At 44.5% G+C, this 20,397-nt stretch overlaps 1 protein-coding gene across 2 annotated transcripts in view; it reads left to right on the plus strand.

Annotated features, from left to right (window-relative positions):
* The window catches only part of QSOX1 (quiescin sulfhydryl oxidase 1), a 58,073-nt gene extending 38,335 nt beyond the window's left edge, over positions 1 to 19,738 (plus strand). Inside the window, exons 8-13 of one of the 2 annotated variants that reach the window (XM_001374361.4) lie at positions 2,662 to 2,791; positions 7,514 to 7,636; positions 8,136 to 8,283; positions 9,092 to 9,268; positions 14,423 to 15,243; positions 19,118 to 19,738. In XM_001374361.4, coding sequence (XP_001374398.3) covers positions 2,662 to 2,791; positions 7,514 to 7,636; positions 8,136 to 8,283; positions 9,092 to 9,268; positions 14,423 to 15,243; positions 19,118 to 19,126 — 1,408 coding nt within the window. In that variant the 3' untranslated portion in view covers positions 19,127 to 19,738. Of the gene's footprint in view, positions 1 to 2,661; positions 2,792 to 7,513; positions 7,637 to 8,135; positions 8,284 to 9,091; positions 9,269 to 14,422; positions 16,990 to 19,117 lie in introns of those variants that run through there. The other variant, XM_007480901.3, reaches the window with a different exon arrangement.
* The last annotated feature ends 659 nt before the right edge of the window (positions 19,739 to 20,397 follow it).

Genomic DNA, 20,397 nt, shown 5'->3' on the forward strand with positions numbered 1-20,397 from the left:
TAAGTCTCTCTATGCTTCTCTGTAGTCATCATATCCTATGGTATAACAATATTCTATCACATTCATGTGCCATAGTTTGTTTAACCATTCGCCCATCAAAGGGCATATGCTTTGTTTCCAATTCTTTCCTACTTTAAAAATGCTGAGAGGAGGGTAGCTGGGTAGTTTAGTGGATTGAGAGTCAGGCCCAGAGATGGGAGGTCCTGGGTTCAAATCTCACTGCAGACACTTCCCAGCTGTGTGACACTGGGCAAGTCTCTTGACCCCCATTGCCTAGCCCTTACAGATTTTCTGCCTTAGAACCAATACACAGAATTGATTCTAAGATGGGAGGTAAGGATTTTTAAAAAAGCTGCTTAAAATAGTTGATGTATATGAGACCTTATTTTTACTCCCTGATTGTCCCATGATTTTGGAAGGGATTCGCAGTTGTAGTGATTGAAAAGTCCACTTTGAAAGTGGAAAGTGAGGATAATGGGATCATTAACAAAGAGAAGAAATGAGTTTGAAAGATGGACCTTGTGGTGTCTGTTGCCTGAGGCAAAACATAGAAAGTGGCATTATGGAAATACAAGCCTCTGGTTTCACAGTTAAACTAAGCAGACAAATGCCTTTGGGAAGAAACTTTGGAAAGAAAAAAATAGTAACTAATAACTATGTCAGGCTTTATAATTTTCAGAGTGCTTTCATCTCCATTATCTCACTGGGTGTTGCCCAGAACCCTGAGAGGTAGAAAGGAAAGTATCATTTATTTCCATTTTATGGGATAATAAATTTAAAGCTAAAAAGGACCTTAGAATTGGCTTGCAACACCCTCGTTTCAGAACTAAGGAAGCTGAGGCCAAGAGGAACTAAATGACTTCTTCAAGGTCACACATGAAGTAAATAGCAGTCAACATTTGAATACAGGTCTTTTGACTCCTTGTCCAGTGTTTTTTACTTTTTAGCCCATCTCCTGGCATTGAGCAAATGGAAGACCTTGGGGTTAACATAGCCTTGAGTAATTAAGATCTTGGGATTTTGTCCAGGGTCATATATGTAGATAGTGAAAGAATTAGAATTAGAACTCATATCCCAAGGATGAAGGTGAGAGTTAATAACATTCAGAAGTGCCTTGGAAACAAAGGGTTGACTTTGAGGAAGCCTCGATGAGCTTTTGGATTTAGACATAGTAGTAATTGGCTTGAAATTCCCCTTCATTCAGCCTGGGTCTGATCCCAGACCTTCTATTTTGACAGCTTAAACAGAGTAGACATTCACTTAGGTAAGCACTTAGGCACTCAACAAGTATTTAAATAAATTCCTAGATGAATGCAGCCCTAGGATGTCCAGGCACCAGAACCATGAGATCCTTTCCCCTTACAGATCCCCTTTCTAGATCCCAGAAGGGCAGAGCAGGCATTGGCATGGGGAGAAGCTCAACAAAGTCATTGGTTCTCTCCCAGAGGTGGATGGCTACCCAGCAAGAATAACCCCTCAGCTAGGAATGGAGTCAGCTTCCACGTTAGTCTGGGGTTTCCGGCAGCTGTGAATGAGCCCCCTAAGAAAGCCAGTCCCAATGTCCTCTAAAAGAGATTTAGGTCCCAGAACCTGTTTGTTTTGTGATCCAGCAGATAGAGCACCAGATAAAGAATGAGGAAGACCTGAGTTCAAATCCAGACTTACTATGTGGCACTAGCCACATTACTCAACCATCTATATAAAACAATGATAATAATAGCACCTACCTCCCAAGTTATTAAGAGGATTAAATTAGAAAATTATTTCTAAAGCTCTTTGTAAATCTTAAAGTACTCTAAAAATTCTAGCTAGTATTATGAATAGGTTTCTATTCCACCTTCCCTAGGAGAGAAATATGGGTCCTTCTTTGCCTTTGGCTCAAGGAGAGTTCAGCCCAACAATCAAAAGACTTTGGATGAGGCTTAGTGGATAGAGGCTGGACTAAGTGTCAATTTAATGTCACTTTAGAAACTTACTTAATCTGTGTGATCCTGGCTGGGCATGTTACTTAAATGCTCTCAGCCTCAGTTTCCTTATCTGTAAAAGGGGGACAATAATACCTATCTTATAGACTGGTTGCAAGGATCAAATGATATCCTTGTGTCAGATGAAACAGAGCATTATACTGTGCTTTGAGTAACTTAAAGTGGTGTTCAAATGTTAGCTGTTATTACTATTATTATTATATGAAGGTCTCTATAGGATCACAGATTTGGTGCTAAAAGGAACCTTAGAGGCCATCTAGTTCAACGTCCTAATTTTAGAAATAAGGAACTGAGTCCCCAGAGAGAGACTGAGTGACTTGCCCAAGATCTGAGGCTATGATTAAAATTATTTCTTGGAGCATCTAGGGTACAGATGGGAGGTCCTGAGTTCAGATTTGGCCTCAGACATGTCCTAGCTGTGTGACCCTGGGCATGTTATTTAATCCCACTTGTGCTTCTGTCTTAGAGTTGTTATAAGACAGAAAGTAAAGGTTTACATATCTATATCTACATATATAAAATTTCTCTGACAATGGGTTCTTTTAATTGGCCCACAGTGGAACAATTGTAAAACGATGACTTTGCCTTTTTTCTAATTCAGTCCCTCCCCCTACTGATCCCAGGTTGCCCCCATTTGTCAATGCCATCTTTCTCTGCTTCCCATCCTTGTCCCCAGTTCCAAGATCTATATGTCTGATCTGGAGTCCTCGCTCCACTACATCCTTCGGGTAGAGGTGGGGAAGTTCAAAGTCCTGGAGGGAGAGCGTCTGAGAGCTCTGAAAAACTTTGTGTCAATCCTGGCCAAGGTAAGTTGGGCTCATGGCCTCCATCATCCTCGTTAATGTTTTCCATAACTCATTAATTAGGGCCTGCTTCTTCCGTACCCTGCCTATCACTCCACTCAGAAAGTCATCCTAAGGCCCTCACATTCCCAGGTGGGTTTACCCCTCCCCCCCCCCCAAGAGGCTAGGGGGATCTGGTCTGGTCATTTTCCTGGTGACTTATTGTTCCTAGAAACTATGCCTAGTAACCTGGCATCCTTGGGCATTCTATACAGAATTGTCAGTTGGCCAACTAATTACTTTAGAACCCTAGAGACTGAAAATTCCCATACTGCTCACCACCCAGGCATCTCTCAGTTCAGGGAGGAAACATTGGGGTATATGAGGTGATACTGAGTGACCAGGGGGAGGAAGAGATCTCTGGTTTGTCGGGGAATCTTTCTTTCCTCCTAGATCCTGGTACTTAGTATCAATCTTTGTATCGATTCTAAGACAAAGGTTTAAAAAAAAAAAGATATATAGGGCTGATCTGGTGTCTACACTCCATTACTTCCTTCTGGTAGTAGTAGGGAAATTCAAAGTCTGTGACCCAATAATGACTCACATTTATGTAATGCTTTAAGAGTGGCAAAACATTTCTTTCACAGTAACCTTGTGAGAAAGGAGTTCAGGTATTTTATCCCCATTTGACAGATTAGAAAACAGAGACAGAGTCAGTGACTTGCCAACAGAATTTGAATCTTGCTCCACTGATTCTGACAGTATTCTTCCTCTCAAAATTCATTTCCTTTCAAAACTCCTTTAAAAAAAAAATCAATATACTTCTCTTTTGTTGGCATTTCTATAGTCCTAGAATCTTGGTGGTGTCCTTCCCTGACTCCCAAGGCTGAGTGTTGGCTCCGATTCTCCCGCCCTCCCACTCCTGCCACCCCCTTCTCCTTGTTTTAAGAACAGAAGCCAAAAACTCCACTACTTAAAACCGCAGGCACCTGCTACTAAGTGCTGCTGAGTCAGATCTGGGCTTTGGCTAAAAGGGATGGCTGAACGCTGAATCAGCTGCTCTGGACATTCCAACGTGCCAACTGATGGAGCATAATCTAGCTGTCTGAACCACCCCACCATCCAGGCCTGCCTCCCTGAGGCTTACTGGCCACTCTAGCCTTTCCTTTATTTTCTGAGGGTCACCCCTGCCCTCTAGACTTCTGACCAATCACAAAAAGGTAAATGAATCTGCTTCTTCCCAGGCTCCGAGTCTCCTTTAGGCTTGTTCATTATTCAGGTTTTCTCCCAGGTCCCTAGGGTAAGGGATCTAAATACCAGGTACACTTCTTCTAGGATCTTCTACACTTCTAGGATCCCAGGACCTTGCCCCAGGGAGATACCCGAAGAGTTCTGAAGAGAACTCAGTCCTGGAATGTGATTAGAGCCAGGACAGCCTTTGGTACCTTGGTGAGGTTATAAGAAACCTAGAACGTAGGTTCTCAGCCTAGCTCAGATGTGGGACAAGAGATTTGTCAGCTCCAAAAGTCCAGAAGCTTTGTACTGTTGGGTCAGAGCGGGAGAGGTCACCTGAGATATTATTCTCCAGCCTTCTGAATATCTAGAATATCTCTAGTAAAGACCATGTAATGAGTAGGATTTCAAGAGCTCTCTGTCTCCCTTTCTGCTGGAATCTCTTCTGGTTCTCAGAACCCTCAGGAGCTTGTCTAAATCCCTTCTGCTGTGGTCTGAGTTAATCCCATGCTTGCTTGCTTCCCAGGTCCTGTTCGAGCATAAGGTGAACAGAGGATTCTGGTGTGTGTGAGGAAAAGAGGAGGGAGCAATGAAGAGACCTCAGAGGTTCTATGAATGTTCTACTTAAGCTCCTGACCAGGGATATAGGAGAGATCCAGGAGGACACAACAACCTTCCAGTTGGGCTTTAATCAATTAATAGGCATTTCTCAAGCACATCCTTTCCTCCCAGCACTTGTTAAACCCTGGGGATACAAAGACAAAGTACCCCAGAACATACATACGTACATACATGGCACATATACAAATATACACACATGCATGTATGTGTGGGTACGTGCTGTCTAATATTCAAGTGACACGTGCCTTGGGCAGTAGGCAGTGTATATACACAAGATACATACTGAGTAGACTTATATCAACTTACTGGTAGATGGGGGCAGGGCCAGACCTGCCTCCTGCCCAAAGTACATGTCATTTGAACTAAGCTTTGGAGGAAGCCAGGGATCCCAAAGAGTAAGAGGTTAGGAGACACCAGGCATGAGGGGCAGCCAAGAAGTAAGGACCAGTGCTTAGCACAATGCCTGGCACATAGCTGTTGCATGATGACAGATCAGAAGTGGGAGTAGGCAGAGAAGAAGTGGTTGTTCAGCAGATGGAGAGAGGTAAAGGTTGTGTTAATTGTTTAATACCTTTTGTGCAAATAGTCCCTTCCCGATCGGAACCCATCAGGATTCTTAATGGTCTCCAGGAGACCCCCATGAGGCACCCATCTTTCCCTTCCTTCTTCTCTCTGTGGCCCCTGGTTTCTTCCCTGCTCATCTGGCTCCTGCTGGGTGGCAGCTGAGGGTGCCTCAGTAGGTATTTCTCAACAGTCATGGGCTCGTGTCCCTCCTGGCGACTTCATCCAGAGGAGGGAATATCACATCCCCTTGCTGGTGCTTGGAAGCACTGAATGCCTTTCAGCCACCCGTGGATACACTTGGGTTGTTAAAAAAATGTTTTAAATTCTTTTTTTTTCCCCCAGTCAGGCATTTAGGCTCTTTCCCTCCCACCTCCCTTCACTGAAAAAGAATAACAAAGGCTGGACTAACCTGCCCAACTTTGTTTTCTGATAAAATTGACTCCTTGCCTCTCAGTCTCTGACTAGTAATAGTCCCATTATGCTGGAGAAGAAGGTTTCTGCTGGTCCCCTTTTCTGCTTGGCTTCTGATGCCAAACGGGGCTTCCTACATAGAACAGCTCTGTGTATCCATCCAGCTGATTCCTTCCTTCTCCATCTGGATGCTTTGAGGGTCCTTCCAAGCTGCCATTCCAGGCCTGACCACCAGGTTGCAGGCTGTCATCAGGATTTCACTCTTCTTTTCCTCTAGGAGATTTGTTCCTTGAGAAAGGGCTGGAGTTCCAAGTTGATGTTAAGATAGGGGGAAGGTTGGAAAGAATCGTTGACCTCTGAGCAATGGTCTATCCATTAATTTAGATTTGTGAGCCCCCTGGGAACCCCAGTGTTGGTTATCAGGGAATGCATGTCACAGGAAAGCAGTTTCTAGCAGCCCCAGACCCCCGACTCTTGGAGTTGCTCTCCAACTTAAGGTTTGCCCACTATATTTACAGGATCTGGCTTGAAAGATGTTTACTTTAGGCTGGACCTTTGATTTCATCAGTATGAGGACTCCTTCACCAATGCAAATCTGTATAGACTCCCCCTTTACCAATACCTGCTTCTTTGGAGTTCTCTGGACCCTGAAGAGGTTAAGTAACTTGCCTAGGGTCATACAGCCAACTTTATTTCAAAACAGATTTTAAACCCAGGTCTTCCAGACTCTCAGGACAGCAGCATCTACTGCTACAAGCTTGTTCTCCTTGAGGGACTAGATTTGTTTAACAGCTATCTCTGTTTACTTTTTTCATTCTCATCTAGAGATCCGGTCTTTTTATTTTTCTCTCTTGTGTGTTTTTTTTAACCCTTACTTTCTAAGTATCAATTCTAAGAAGAGTAGCAGAAGAGCTAGGCAATCAGGGTTAAGTGACTTGCCCAGGATCACTCAGCTAGGAAATGTCTGAACCCAGATCAGAGTTGAACCTAGGTCCTCCTGATTGCAAACCTGGTGCTCTATCCACTGTGCCACCTAGCTGTCTCTCTTTTGTATTTTCTTTCCCCAACTCTCCTTGTGTTACCATAAATACTTTGATCCCTCCTGCCTGCCTACCTCTCTTCCTCAGCTTTATCCCCTTAGTCTCTACCCTACCCATTGTCTCTTTTTCTTTTTGTGACCGAGTTTGTAGCTCAATCATGTACTTTCTCTCTCTCTCTCTCCCTCCCTCCCTCCCTCTCCCCAGAGTGCTTGTGGTTTCAGAGTGCTGATACTAATCAGATTTGAGTTGACTTATTGTCATAGTAGCTTTTCATGTTCCTCAGAGACTCTTTGGAGTTCAGATCAAGATTTGGAGATTGGCTACAGGCCCTCCTGATGGCAGTCACTGGAATACAAATGAAAGCGCCCTTCCTCCTAACCAGGCAGTCAACAAGTCAGATAACTATGCAGACAGTACTTTTCCACAGATGGACAGTCTAACTATGAATGCCCCGTCTAGGAATCAGAAACTTTCAGACTTGCCTTCCAGCAAACCTGGGGGCTGGGGAGAAGGAATGGATCTACTGAAGCCACGGGGTAGCCTACTGGCCCGTAAAGGTGAGGCCAGAGTGTCTGGCTCCCAGAGTTCCTCATTGCTTAGTTTCATTCTTTTCTTTCCCCCTTTCCTAATCCATGTCCTAACAAAACAGCTTTTCTCAAGATGGTCAATCTGAGTTTTGTTCCTTTATGCATAATACTTAAGGTTTTTAATCACTGTAGCTTTGGAGGAAAGGTATCCTTCCTGGGTACTGCTCTTCCCTGCTCTCCTTGCTGACCTCTGCCTCTTGTCTTGGGCCTCAGGAATCTAAAGTTCTGGTTTTCACATCCCCTACCTCTTTCCTCCCCCCCCCCCCCCAATCTCTGCTTCTTTGCTGCAGTACTATCCTGGTCAGCCCCTGGTCCGGAATTTCCTTCATTCCATGGATGTGTGGTTACAATGGCAACAGAGGAAGAGTATACCCTACAGCTCTTTGGAAGCTGCCCTGAACAACAGGAGAGAGGTGAAGGAATGAATTTCCCTGGCCATCGGGTTGTATTTTTTTCCCCTCCTGTCCTCTCTATTTAGTAGAAAAGGAAATTATTTACCTTCCCCCACCCCCCCCATCCCTGGCCTGGTGTATGCATTCAGATGGGACTGAGGGAGCTTGGAAATGGGTTTTCCTTCTCCCATCATCTTCATGTACCTCTGAATCACATCTAAACTTCCCCTTCCCTCTTCAATAGCACTAGGTTTCTAGATACTCCGATCCCTTGTTTTCCTGCTACCATTTGCAGGCGGGTGAAATAAAGGATCCTGCTGGACCTTTAATCCAGTCTCAAGAATTCCATTTGTTGACTGAGATGTTGAGGTCGAGTAGGAAAATGCCCAGTTTCTGGGGTCCAGCAAGGAGGGAAAGCTTTTCTCTCTGACTGTGTGTTAAGACTTCCTTTCTGACTGCATCTTTCCTTATAATGGCCTTTGTTTCTTGACCAATTGCTTCTAATGCTCCCATGCCTCAGGGTGCTGTTTTGCCCAAGAAATTGACCTGGGTGGGCTGTCAGGGCAGCGAGCCTCATTTTCGTGGATTTCCTTGTTCTCTCTGGATCCTTTTCCACTCACTGACAGTTCAAGCAGCTCAGCACAATGAGTACCTTCAGCAGAAAGGAGGTAAATGCTTAGCTGTGCCCAGGTTTTTCTGAAACCATCCCCTTCATCATTTCTTTCTTTATTTTTTTTTTAAATTAAACCCTTGCCTTCCGTCTTGGAGTCAATACTGTGTATTGGCTCCAAGGCAGAAGAGTGGTAAGGGATAGGCAATGGGGGATTAAGTGACTTGTCCAGGGTCACACAGCTGGGAAGTGTCTGAGGCCAGATTTGAACCTAGGACCTCCCATCTCTAGGCCTGGTTCTCAGTCCACTGAGCTACCCAGCTGCCCCCCTAGCTGTGCCCTCTTGTCTCCCTAAGATAGAAGGAACAAGACCCAGAGCTGGGGAGAGAAGGTGGGGATCAGAGTGGTTCCTTGGAGTTCCCCTGCATCAGGGAAAACCCCTCCTATGTACAAGTATCCTCTTGTGTTTCTAGAGAATCAGGAGTGAATAGCATGGGCATACCTTAAAAGAGGAAGAATCACAAATACCCGAGGCCCCTCCTTTACGCAGATCAAGTCTAAACAATGCCAATGAGACAGCATTTGTTATATTTTCTAAGGCTTGACGAGATGGAGATTCCATAGGTTCCCTAATAACATAGGAGGTAGTTAGCCTAGATCAGTGATAGGATAGCAGAGTGAGGGGGGAAGGGGAGCCACTGTTAGGGTACCAGGATTCTTAACTCAGAAGGACAGGTGGAGAAATGGAGTAGGACACAGGATTCTGTGAAGGGAAGGGAAGTTGGGTGTATGGGGTGGGAGGGAGGAAATAAAGAAAAAAGTGAGGGGCATTTTATTGAGTAAGGACATGTCCTTTCTCCCAAAAGACCCCCAGGAAATCCTCCAAGCCATCCGAGGCTATGTGAAATTCTTCTTCGGCTGTCGAGATTGTGCCAACCACTTTGAACAAATGGCGGCTGCCTCCATGGACCAAGTAAAGAGTATGGATGAGGCCATTCTCTGGTTCTGGAATCGTCACAACCGAGTCAATGCTCGCCTAGCAGGTAAGGGTCAGGTTTGAAGAGAGGTTAGATCCCAATGAGAGAAGAGAAAAAGCGTAGGAGAAGCAGCAGATTCCTGAAAGTCTGATACCCAATAAACCACATCCCACAAATGGAACCATCCCTCATAACAAAGTAAAACAGCTAGTCATTATTCACCAACACAGCAACCAAGGCTAGCAGCATATGCAACACTCTATACATGTGCCCTTCTTGGGGGAAGGAACACTGCCTTGCTTTAGAGCAGGGGTTCTTGACTTTTGGGGGGGTCATGGTCCCCCTGTGGCTTCTCAGTATCATGTTTTTAAATGCACAAAATAAAGGGCATAAGATTACAAAGGAAACCAATTATATTTTAAATATAAAACATAAAAACATATTCAAAACAGGCTTATAGACCTTAGGGTAAGAGAAAATTTAGTATAATGGAAAGAATGTTGGACACTGAGTCAGGAAAAATATAAACTCAAATCATTCTGAAAAGCCATTTGAACTAAGAGTCTCAGTCTTTCCATCTGCAAAGAGGGCAGAATAGCTGCTTCACAGGATTATCCTAAAGATGAAACCATTTATACAAAGCACCCTATAAACCTTAAAGTTATACGGAAATGAATCCAGATACATAAAAATGTAATATAATATGTGTGTGAGCTGTAGCTGAGCATAACTTTAAAAAAGAGGATCTGAGGGCTTCTGACCTCTTCTTCCCAGGTTGGGGGGGTGGGGTGGAAAGAATGGGACCCTATTGAAACCCTGAGTCAGGTATTTTTCTACCCCTCTGTTTAGCATTTACCCTGGACATTTTTAGAGACAGTGTTAGTAATGGAGGAAAAGGGGAGGGTTCTTCCTTGTGCCACCTGGGGATTCACATTGAGCCAGTCATTTACCATCTCTTTGCCTTGTCACCTTTCCCATATCAGGTGGATGAGCTTTGGAGAGCAAAGGCAATAGATTAAGGGTTTTGAAAAATTATTTTTACCATTTTTATGTCATGGACCTCTTAGGTTACCTGGTGGAGCCTGTGAGCCCTCAATCAGGATAATTATTTTTTAATTCCTAATTTAAGGAAATGTTAAATTTCAGTGAGGCATTAGGCAAGATAAAATCATAATGATTTTTTCCAACTGAGTTCTAAAATCCAAGGGTTAGTGAACCCTGGGTAAGAACTGTCACACCAGATGGAGGGTCTTGGCTTTCCTTCTGGGGCAAATGATGGGCAGTAGAGAGCTAACCTTAGGGCTCTGGACGAGGGTGGGGGTGAGGGTGGAGAGATACAGACATGGACTGTTGTGCTCAGGGATCTGGGAGGCTGATGGCCCCGAGAGCTGGGCAGCAGGTGGTGTAGGAGTCAAAGCTTCAGGCTAAATCTGGTGGGGCTTGAAAAACTGACACGTGCCGGGCTTTTCTGGGTTCTCCGCCTTCCTCCTCCCTCTTCACTTGTCGCCAAATGCTCCATTTAACTATCTCCACCCACTGTGAACTCCACAGACTGCCACTGCCCCTGAAATGACTGTGATCCCTCCATGAAAGGGCTGAGCCATGGCAGGCATGAGATGCTTAATATCGCCACTAGAGGGGCAGAGTCGGGTACCTTCAGGCAGCTGGCAAAGACTAATGGACCAGTGCTAAATTCTGTCCCTGGAGCTCTGGGATTAGAATCAAGAGACAATTCATTCCAGATTGGCCTCAGACTAGCTATGGGACCCTGGGCAAGTCCCTTGACTTCTATATGTTCCCATCTCCTCTACTATAGAACCTACCTCTCAGCATGGTTAAAGGATAAAATGGAATCGTATTTGGAAAAGCATTTAGCCCAGTGCCTGACACTTATTCCATCACCTTCCCCATTTCCTAGAGAAGAGAAATCTGCCCAGGTCTTCTTCTTCCCTTCTTTCCACAGCTTTCAAGTTTGTTTGCTGGTTGGTTCCTTTATTCCTTTATTTGTTATCATCACAAACATTTATGATTTTTATTATTCCTTTTTAACCCTTATCTTCCATTGTAGAATCAGTATTGTGTCTTGGTTCCAAGACAGGATGGGTTGACGGGGATATGATTGAGGATGTAGACTCTAAATAATCGTCCCAGTGCAAATATCAATAATATGGAAATAGGTCTTGATCAATGACACATACAAAATCCTGTGGATTGAGAGTTGGGTACAGGAGGGGGTAGGAGGAGGGGAGGGAAAGAACATGAATCATGTAACTATGGGAAAATAGCATTAAATAAATAAATGATTAAAGAAAAAAGGCAGAAGGATGGTGACGGATAGGCAATGGAGATTAGACTTGCTCACGGTCACACGGCTAGGACGTGTCTGAAGCCAGATTTGAACTCAGGACACACCTCCCATCTCTCTCAATCAACTGAGTCACCTAGCTGCCCCCCAAACATTTATTTGTTTATTAAGTATCTGCTATGTGTCAGGCACTTGGATAAGTGCTGGTGATACAAAGAGGGCACAGACCTTTTTGTCATGGAGCCTACAGTCTATCAGGAAGAAAAGCTAGAACACCAATAATGATGTGAGGGAGAACAAGATCTATGGGAAGGAAAGGTCTAGACCAAAAGCTATGAGAAAAGTAAGGATTTAATTTAGAATCAATAGACCAAAATCAAAGAGACTATCCCACCCAGTTCCCATGTCCTTTTTTTACAGATGAGAAAGCTGAGGCTTAAAGGTTAAGGGATTTGCCCAGATTCATATAGTCTGAGGTAGGATTTGAACCCAGGTTTTCCTGTGTATCGAGGAAAAGCTGAATTTAAGAGCTGCCATAGAGGCAACTACTTGTTTAACTGTTCACAAGTGGCATTTAGATTTTAGGCTGTGGCATCTGAAGAATAGTGGTGACAGTGAAGGTGGCATGCACAGTAAGATAAAGAAGACAAAGTCTTGGGGGAAGGGGCAGAAAGGCATCACAGTAGATAGAGACCCCAGGGCTAGAGCTGGGAAGAGCTGGGTTCAAATCTGGCCTCAGACATTGCTTGGCTGTGTGAGTCTGGGCAAATCACTTAACACCATTTGCCTAACCCTTGCCTTCCTGATACTAAGACAGAAGGTCAGGGTTTTTTAAAAAAGAGTCAATTCCCCTAGTGCTTTTAAGTTATTTCTCAAAAATAGGCACAGCACTATTTCATTGTGGAACATATTGGTACAAAGTACCATGGTGCATAGTAAGATATCTGCATTTTGCAAAGGGTAACTGGGTAACAGCTGAGCTGGGAGTCAAGAAGGATTTAAATCTCAACTGAGACATTTCCTAACTGTGTGACCTTGGGCAAGTCACTTACTCTCCTTGGGCTTCAATTTGTAAAATGAGGTGGGAGGGGCTAGATCCACAACCTCTAAGGTGCTTTCCAATTCTGACTCTATTATCATGTAATTGTTCTCAGGGAAACAGAGGGAAAGGAAGGGAAATGAATAAGCATTTATTAAGTGCCTACTGTGTGCTAGTCATCATGCTAAATGATGCTTTATAGATATCTCAATTTGATCCTGACAACAATCCTGAGAGGGAGGTGCTATTATGATTCCTATTTTATAGTTGAAGAAATTAAGGCAGATAGAGGTAGAGCAGCTTGCCAAGGGACCTGCAATTATTTAGTGTCAGAAGCTGAATTTGAATTCACGTCTTCCTGAAGCTAGATCCAATGTTCAGTCCACTGGGCCACCTAGCTTCCATGAAGGGTCTTTTGAGATAAGGAGAAAAATTAATCCATCAGCAAATATTTTTAAATATCTATTCACAAAAGACACAGTTACTCAGAATAAATGATCTGAGGTCCAGTCCCTGGATTGTAGCAGCTATTGGGTTACATTCCCAAAGAAAGGAAAAATTCCAGGGGAGGGATGCCTGGGCCAAAAACAGATACCCTTCCTCCATATTCAGCCTGAAAGTAGCAAGTGAGAAACCCGCTAATCCTGCTTTACTCACTGTTTTTTGTTTGTTTGTTTGTTTGTTTGTTTTAAACCCTTACCTTCTGTCTTGGAGTCAATACTGTGTATTGGCTCCAAGGCAGAAGAGTGGTAAGGGCTAGGCAATGGGGGTCAAGTGACTTGCCCAGGGTCACACAGCTAGGAAGTATCTGAGGCCAGATTTGAACCTAGGACCTCCTGTCTCTAGGCCTAGCTCTCAATCCACTGAGCTACCCAGCTGCCCCCTACTCACTGGTTTTTAAGGGCTCTCTATCCCACTTCCTCTGTGAGAATAAAACTTGGTATCTGCTCAGTGAATGATTATAGTGAGGTAACAAGGAGCTTGTTGGGAATAATTGAAGAATTTTTAAGCTCGAAGGAACCATAAAACCATCTAATCCAGCCCTTCCTCCCTTTACAGTTGGGGAAACTGAGGCCTGGAGAAACACAGTGACTTGGTCAATGTCAGCTAGTTAATGACAGAGACAAGACCAAAACTCAGGACTGTGGACATCATGATCCCTTTCCCCAGGATATCATGATCCCTCTGTATTTTAAAGCCATATATAGTATATAACTGAAATTTCTCTAAGAATATGAGGACAATGTTAGCAGAAACACAAATAGGAATGAATGATCAATCAGAAAATTCTGATGAAGACTTAGATGGAGACTTATGTGGCAAGCACTGTGCTAAAGGATGGGGGATACAAGTGGAAAAAAGGAGACAGTGCCTGCCCTTGGGGGTTCCCACTCTAGTTGAAGGAGATAATACATTAAAAAAACAAAACAAAACCAGGAACAGGGTAGTTAGAAAGGTCCAGAAGTTGTAAGGGCAAATATGTGGAAACTTCAGTTTCATTGGGAAGTCAAATGATTATGTTGGGGTTCTGGAAGTAATGGGGGGATGGTAAGGCCTGGAGGACCTTCAGGAGGCAGCAACAGGGTATGTGGGAATGCCTTATGTTTTTTCATCTCACTAAAAGGAAGAGTTGAAGCTAGAATGTATCCATAATGATGATAAAGTTTCTAGTTAAATAATTTTGCAAAACAGTGTCCTCACAATAGCCTTGTGAGAAAAGTACACAATATGTGTGGAAACTGAGGTTTCAGAAAGGTTGCCAGGCTATTGGAATTAGGACTCCCATGACTAGAGATCTTCTGGGATTGATTTGCTCTTCTTCCCAGAGCTCAAAGGGTTGTACACAACTCATCCTCCTGTGTCCTTCCCTCTCCAGGTACAGCCAGTGAGGATCCTCGATTTCCCAAGATCCAGTGGCCACCAAGGGATCTATGTAACCCATGTCACAATGAAGTTGAAGGGGCCCCTGTGTGGAATCTAGGTGCCATCCTTGCATTTTTAAAGTCCCACTTTTCTGCCCGAAACATGGTCTTTAACCATAGCCTGTCTGTGGAAGCCTTGGGAAGGTGGCACCGAGAATTGGAGAATTATACTTTGAATTCTGCTTCCTTTCCTCCCCTTGAGGAACAAAACCCCACAGAACTATTTGAAGAGAAACCAAGGGATGAATTCAAAGAAGATTTGAGAGAAGAGAAAGGAAATCCAAATGAGGAGACTGCAGATAATTTGGCAATCCAGATTAAGGGGAGTAAAGTTGCCTTAACAGAGAGTGATGGCTTGATAACAGAGGATAAATCCTTACAAACAGAGTGGCCAAAATACTACCGTAGCTCAGAGTTAAGTGTGGGAGAGATGAAGGCCAAGGAACTCCAGGAAAAACAGGTAGTACAAGACCCGGATGCCCATGAGGATGATGAAATTGAAATCCTGAATGTTGCAACAGAGTCCCCAATTTCAGATCACAAAGACAAGTCTCTAATCTTGGACAATAGAGACAAGTCCCTAGACTTGATTGCTGGAGATATGCTCCTGACCTTGGATGATGGAGCCATGTTCCTGGACCCCAAACCAAAAGTTTCTCGGAAACTGACCAAGCGGGACACACTGACCCTGGAGCTGGAAGAAGGTGCAGAAGGAGTCATACAGAAGCACTTTGGTGGCAGCTTCCAGCACCTGGCCAGTTTCAACAAGAAGAAGGTGGGGGATAGGGCCCAGCCAGATGGTCAGTGGTGGTGGATGCTTGGGGGGAGCTTTTCTTACTTGGATGTCAGTCTTTGCATTGGGCTCTATTCTCTGTCTATCATGTGCTTGGTGGGCATGTGTACCTATTTCCAAGAGAGGATGAGGTCTCGAAAAGGTCGAATGAGCCACTGCTCAGCATGAGCTACTGATGTCCCACTGGGGGAGTGGGAATAGGAAGGGGGGCATCTCTTCTCTACCTCCTTCCATGGTTGAAGAGCTCTCAGATAGTTGGGGAGGGAGGGGTGGGGAATGAGAAAGACAGCACCATTGACCCTCTATGGGTCAAAGAGGGATGTCTGCTGGAAAGAAATGCCCCTTGAAGGTGATGCTGAGTCAACTTGAACCATGGCTCTAATGTTGGGAAGTGAGATGAAGAAGGTTGAGGATGCCTTATCCCTATCAGAGCTGGACCATGGGCCATAGATGAGTACTGAAGGGAATTCTGTCAGCTCCTGACCTTTCTGCCACCAATTAGTTTTTATCCTCATTTAGTTCTAAGTTCTGGGCACTAAAAATTCCTAAATCCTCTATCTACTCTAAGGTAGGTTGGGTTCTTCTACTCCATTATAGGAAAGGGCTAGAAGATAAGGAGTCTCTGCAGTGTGGCTATGAGCCTTTGCCCTATCAAAAACTTAGAATCCTGGGTGGGTCCATGGATTGAGAGCCAGGCCAAGAGACAGGAAGGTCCTAGGTTCAAATCTGGCCTTAGATACTTCCTAGCTGTGTGACTCTGGGCAAGTCATTTAAACCCCAATTGCCTAGCCCTTACCTCGCTTCTTTCTTGGAACCAATACACAGTATTAATTCCAAGATGGAAGGTAAGTTTTTTTTTTTAAACCAAAACCAAAACCAAAAACTTAGAATCCTGATCTATTGCATTAATAAAAAAATAAATGAAGAAAATAGCCTTAATTCCCAAATCCTGACTCTTAGTTAAGAGGTCTAGTACCTAGCTTAACTACCCCAGGGTTTGATTAGAGATTGGAATGTGGGAGTTTCTGGGGGTTATTCAGCTTTCTTGGGTGTGGGTTTGGAGGGGTTGGGAGGTTAGAATGGAGTAGAATCTTTGACTAGGTGGATTGGCATTTCTTGTGAGAGCCTGCTAGAGCTACAGTAGCTTCTAACTTTCTTCTCCAAAGCAATCACCCTCCCCAAAGCAACACCATCAACTTGGGTGCCACTGAGAATTCACCTGTTTGCTCAACTGCTGGTAGGGGTGGGAAGGCCAAAGTTGCTTGAGGGTTGTGTATGGAATTATTCGCTTATGGAGCCAGGGAGCATGGCAGGGGCTGCAGGTTATTGGAAAATGTATTTGAATCTCTTTGTGGTGAGTTCTGGGTGGCTTGGCACATAACTGTGATCATGGGAAAGGGAAGCTTTTAACAAGAGATGAGTACTCTAGGAGAAGGGAAAAGACTTGGGAGAGGCTCATTTGGCTCATTCTTCCTTCTGTTGAGGTAAAGCCTCATATTTTGATCTATATATACCCTTACCTGTTTCTCCTCTGATAGTGTCCTGGGGCATGGGTTGACTGTAGTGGTATTGGGATTGGCTTTCAGGGTTTCAGGGTTTCCTCTCCCTCCAGACACCAGGTTCTATATTGGTCAAAGGGAAGGATGAGGGCAGGAAGGAAGATGCAGCCTGAGTCAATGAAATGCCTATCTTGGCTAGTGATTTGCAGAATAAATTATTTTTTGCTAAGGTAAGTGTCTGTGCATTATTTGCCCTTGCTAATGAGAAAAAGAGAGAGTACAGAACTCATCTGGGCTTCTGAATTAGAAATGACCAACCTCAGTGAAATTTGGGTCCTCTGCAATAGTCTGCTGCCATTTTGTGGAATCTACAGGTCCATTTAGGAAAGAAAATCCCCTGGCCTCCTCATCTAAACCCCTGGAATCTGGCCTCTGCAGGAGGGAGTTGGGTCACCCCTGGGTGCTAACACCCTCTAACCCATGCTGGCTGCTCAAATGACCATTTTATTCACCCCCAGAGGGTCATAAAATCATAGATTAAGTGCTGGAAGTGACCTGAAAAGTCATATTGTCCAAATCCCTTTCACAGATTTCACAGATTAGGAATTTCACAGATTAGGAATTTCACAGATTAGGAAACTGGGATGGACAGATTCTAACTGACTCATGCAGTGGCCAATCCAGGATTTGAACTCAGTTCCTCTGATTCCAAATCCAGTGTTTTTAAATGTGTCATAAGAAGCCACGGTTGTGATTTCCAGTCCACTTCATTCCTGTTAACAAATGGACTCTGGATTTTATACTTTCTTGCCTTTCAACCCATTCTTCCCTATTGCCCTTGCATCTCCTACCTCTTATTTTCATTTCTACTTGAGCACGGGCTGCCCCTTCAGCCTTCTTCCCCCCCGCCCCCCTTGTCTCCCTTTCCTCATCTCCCCTCTCCTCCCCACCCCCCAGCTCTTTCAGCCTCCTTGCAGATCATTAGGGAAAGGCTGTGTTTTGGAGAGGGGTCCTGAGCCATCTGCCGTAGCCCAGGATGAATCGGCCTGGAACAGATTCTTTGGGACTAAGCAGCCTTCCTCTAATCCAGCCCTCCTCCTGCCTGGAGAGGATTTAAAGGGATCAGAGGCTGACAGATAATAAACTTTATTAAGAGGGGGGAGGTAGAGGCTGTCAATCGGATTTGGACCCTTTTTTCTTGACATCTTCACTTGGCTCAGATGGCCCTTGGGGTGGGGGTGGGGGATGACAGTCAGGTCCAGGGGAAGACCATTGTCCTGAGAGATCCAGGGACCAAGGGGAGAGGGTGGGGCTGGGCAAGGACTCTCAGCTCCTACTTCCTGTGGAATGAGCGAGAGGGTTCCAAGGCCACCATAGTGGCTCCCCTTTCTATAGTGCCTTTCCTTACAAACCATCCAGTAGAGCAATTAGGATTATTCTAGATGAAGTTGTGAAGGCTCAGGGAAATGAGGGGCTTTCCCCACATATCTGACTCTAGGAAAGGGGAAAACAGGGCTGGCATCTAAGAACTGAAACTCCAGGCTTGAAATCCATATTGCCTTTGAAAGGACAAGCAGTGCCAATGAAGTCCCCTTTATATCTGGGCATTGGTGGCTCCAAAGGTGAGAAGAAAACAATCCCTGCCTTCAAGGAACTTCCCTCCAGAGAAACACCATATATATAAAGTTCCTCTATCAACGAGCCTTCGTTAAGGGCTGCCCTTGTTCTGAGCATTGAGGAGGAAGACAAAGGAAAAACCTTCCAGGGGGTTATAGTCTAAAAAATAGGGGGCAGATGGCACACAAATAGCACAACCTAACGTAATTAGGAGAGGCACACTAGCAGCTTTAGTAATCAGTAGTGTTGAGGCTAAAGGAAGCTGGGGATTCCTGAGAGGTGAAGAGGACTGACTGTGTGTGTGTGTGTGTGTGTGTGTGTGTGTGTGTGTGTGTGTGTGTGTGTGTGTGTGTGTGTAAAAGCTCTGTTAGCATCTCTCATTCTTTTGGTTTTCATTACTTACCCCAGCTTCCTCCCTCTCTCTCCAGGGTTACTTGTCCTCAGTCTCCCCTCCCCCCCCCCCCCCACTAACACTTCTCTCTGTCTCTCTATTCTGTCTCTTTCTCTCCTCTTTTCTGTTACTTCTCTCTGTTTCTGCCTCTTTGTATGTGTCTCTTTCACACACACACATCATTGGTGTCTTTTATCTTTATATCACAGTAATTTCCAGACACAGTTGTTTGTCCTTTTTTTTTTTGAAGAGGGATCAGTGACATCACAGGGTGATGTCTTAACTTGTGCATGAATTGGATTTCAGAAAGATAGTCCCACAAAGTCGTCAGCCTCATTTTCTCTTCCAGAGTCATTGAAGTCTGGTGGCAAGATAAAAGTCAGAACAACCAACAATGGCCCAGGACGCATCGGATGACCTTGGTGTCTTCAGATCTAAGCCCTTCACAAAGCCTGCTTCAGCCACCTTCATGGCCATGGAAGGAATTTTTCTCATCTGCCCTTTCCACAGGAAAGAAGTCTTCAATTGCTTGGGGTGGACATTCCCCTAACTCCCCAATGGACTTGTGGCCCATTGGTTACCCTCAAAATGTAGTACAATACGTAGTAGTAAATGATCATAGTATTTTAGTACTAGTTTGATAAACCCAAGGACAAAAATTCACTATTTAACAAACACTGCTGAAAACTGGGCAAGTCACTTAACTCTGTTTGCCTAGCCCTGGCTCCTCTGACTTAGGGTTGTTACTAAGACAGAAGATAAGGGTTAAAAAAGAACTGCTTGGGAAAACTGGAAAACAGTATGGTCAAATCTAGGTATAGACCAACATCTCATCTCATATACTAATGCAAGATCAAAATGGGTACAAGAGTTAGACATAAAGGGTGAGACCATACATTTCCAGACATACCTCCCATAGTGAGTTTTACCTTGTAAAAAATAAAAGCAAATAAAATATGTCAAACCAGCAGATAAAGCAATGGACACTACAACACTCTATACCTCCAGACCCCCCCTCCCCCCCCCTCGGGTCTCATACAAAAGATCTTTTCTTCTCTGGTCCAAGATTGGTCATGCTAATTCCATGGTTTAATTTATTCTTTTTATTTATGCTGTAGTAGTATATGTGGTTTCCCCTCAGAGCTTTTCAACACTATCTAGTGAACCCACCTCTCCACGGGGCTCCTCACATCCCAGAGTCACTGCCCAGCATGAGGCCCCCCCAAATCCTGGGACAATTCTCCCCAGAGCTGATTACAACAATGGCAAATCCAGAAAATTGTATTCACTATAAGGTACTTAGTAATGGCAGCTGGCATCATCCATACCCCATTCTTATTGGGGAAAAATCTTCATTCCCAAGGAGGTGAAAACTGGGAGAAAGGGAGAGAGGATGCTTATTATACTCCCAAAGGCATCGGGGTTGGACTTCCCCCATGAGGTATAGCCTATTGAATTGCTCCAGATTTTCATCAGCTAACTTTTGGATAGGATACTTTTCTCAGCTAGCCCCAAAGTGTTCTCTCCCAGTTCACATTGCTCTAGAGCAGTGATAGCAAACCTTTTAGAGATGGAGTCCTGGGCCTCACCCCCACCCCACCCCCCAGACCAAGTGCTGTGCTCCTTCCC

This window comes from Monodelphis domestica, chromosome 2 (assembly GCF_027887165.1).
Source record: "Monodelphis domestica isolate mMonDom1 chromosome 2, mMonDom1.pri, whole genome shotgun sequence".
Lineage (NCBI taxonomy): Eukaryota > Metazoa > Chordata > Mammalia > Didelphimorphia > Didelphidae > Monodelphis > Monodelphis domestica.